This window comes from Bactrocera latifrons, unplaced genomic scaffold (genome assembly GCF_001853355.1).
Source record: "Bactrocera latifrons isolate USDA-ARS-PBARC rearing strain unplaced genomic scaffold, ASM185335v1 scaffold_362, whole genome shotgun sequence".
Lineage (NCBI taxonomy): Eukaryota > Metazoa > Arthropoda > Insecta > Diptera > Tephritidae > Bactrocera > Bactrocera latifrons.
The window spans coordinates 295,723-298,088 of NW_017537004.1; the positions used below are offsets into that span (position 1 = coordinate 295,723).

General features: G+C 31.3%; 1 protein-coding gene across 1 annotated transcript; it reads left to right on the top strand.

The window, feature by feature from the left end:
• Nucleotides 1-622: 622 nt before the first annotated feature.
• LOC108971876 (cadherin-18-like) lies at nucleotides 623-1,160 on the top strand (the record flags this gene model as incomplete). Its single annotated transcript, XM_018938200.1, has 4 exons — nucleotides 623-631; nucleotides 715-805; nucleotides 877-937; nucleotides 1,004-1,160. Coding segments are annotated over exons 1-4 (318 nt in total), but the record flags the coding sequence as incomplete, so codon positions are not given.
• Between the last annotated feature and the right edge of the window lie 1,206 nt (nucleotides 1,161-2,366).

Genomic DNA, 2,366 nt, shown 5'->3' on the forward strand with positions numbered 1-2,366 from the left:
TACTTAAATTTTTATTTACATTTCGGCGAGTTTTAAAAGAGTTCTTTTTAATTTGTTAGCAACAATCATCAATTTTTGTAGTCGAAAATGCTGAAAGTCTCACTTTGCTTACGAACCAAATTGTAGTCTACGATCCTGAGACGACTGCTAAATTGAACTTTAAAATCAATTGGGACAAGTCCAGTGCCACCAAAAGTGGTTAGCTAGTTRCCAAAGAACTATTTATGAGGTCTGTATTAAGTAATATATTAACATATAAGTATCATACATGTATTTCTCTGTTTTAATAGATGTTTCAAAATTGACTCTAAAATTATCGGTGAAAACCACACAGTCCAAGGTTATTTACGTGTTAATCCAGATTTTTATCGATTAATAGATTATGAMGTATATGACACAATCGTTTTGGTGATTGAAGTTATAGATTTCCATCAAGAAATTAATGATGCTTCCGCAGCAGGTTTGATTAAAGTTAATAATGCATAAACGTTATAAAATATAAAATTGGGTATCATTACAAAGTCTTCTGAGTCCAAAATAGTGTGCAATAACTCTTTCAAASAAATATTAAATTCGATAAAAATCTCGTTTGGGTAGACTCTAATTAATAATGTTCTAAAAAATGTCTCCAGTTAGTAAGTGCAATCATTATATAAATATTGATTATCTCGATTGTTTAACATTTCTTATGCTTTATTGTTGGCGCACATTGAGGACGTCAATGACAATCCCCCTCAATTTCAATCGGGCTCTCTGGAAGTGTTTAAAAGTATACCAGAAAGAGAAGCTATCCATACTCTTTTAGGTAATTAAAGGGAGATTMTTGTAAATAATAGACATATTAGCTTTATAAGTCATGGTAATTTAAATTCACAGGTACTATTTGCGCTTTTGACATAAATGGCCCTGGCAATAATAATGTTACTTTTACTATGCGGTGAGCGATTATTTCAAATACTGAAGTAATTCYACTCAAATGTAATAAATTAAAATTTAATTGCAGCTCAATTGACAACTTGATTGCAGATGGAATGATTAGTATAAATAATTTGAGTGGCGTATTAAGCGTCAGCTATAACATACAGTACTATATACCGAAAATTTATACCTTGAATTATAATATCATTTTAAAGGACGGACAGCATATGACATCCGGAAAGGTATGGAAATGTATAATTTAAAGGTTTGTGTAATCGCATGACAAAACGTTGAAAATGTTTACATACATATGTATATGTATATTCCATTCCAGATTAGTCGGTTCTAAAATAAAAGTAAATTTGAGCACTTTGGTTGTTTTCTGGTACGAATAGGAGTCCTAACCGTTACTCAAGTTCATAAAACAAAAATATTAAAACAATGTTCTACATAACCGATCGAAATGGCTTACATATGTATGTGTATGGGAATAAAATATCGTGAATGGAGGATCTAAAGAAATCAATAAAAAAAWTTTATTTAAACAAATTGGATGGAATTTTATCTGTGAAGTTGCAAAATAAATCGGTTTTAGACAGATACAATGGAACATTWTATGTAATTGAAATTGAGATTAAAGACCACAATTCTGGATGTAAGTATGAAATTTATAGCAAAACTATTTTTGAATATAGAAGTTATAACTAATAAATAATAATAATAACTATACAGGAACTTTAGCAATTAGCTCTATTGCGCTAAATGGAATGTTAATTAAGAAAGAAATATTACTTGGACGAGGTAATGCAATTTTACTACTTTCTAATTAAAACAATACAATATATGTATATATTACTAGAGGACCCGTCCACGCTTCACGCTTCCTACTACTATCATCTAAATTGTTTCGATTAGTTGTTTTAGAACTATTAGTTATTGAGAWATAGCATTTTTGTGAAGCAACTTGTGTTAGTTTATAAAAAATGGATCATAAGGCATTACTTTTTTGAGGAAAATACTGTTGAATTTGAAAAGATAATTGCTAAGCTGGAAACAGGCGAAGTAAGCACTGAGGACAATGATGCTCTAAGGAGGCGAAACTTCTGCGCAAAGTGGGTGAGAAGTGTTTGAGTGCTCTTTAATCGTAATAAAACCGAATTTTTGCGTCGGTGTGTGACAATAGAAACATAGCTCCATCATTTCTTACTATAGTCCAATCGACAGTCATTCTACTGGACTGCACACAGTGTTTAAATTGCCTCAGTCGAAGTAGCTTTTTACTGCTTCGACTTCTTTTAACTGTTTCAAATTTGCTTTTGCTTATGCTTTAGAAAAAGCAGCAGTCGCAAGCAAAGCAAAAGCAGAAAACAATTATTAGAAAAATGCGCAGCACTTTTGGCAGTCGTTGGTTTGCAGTTTTTCACATTGCTTTGCTTGTGTTTGATCAG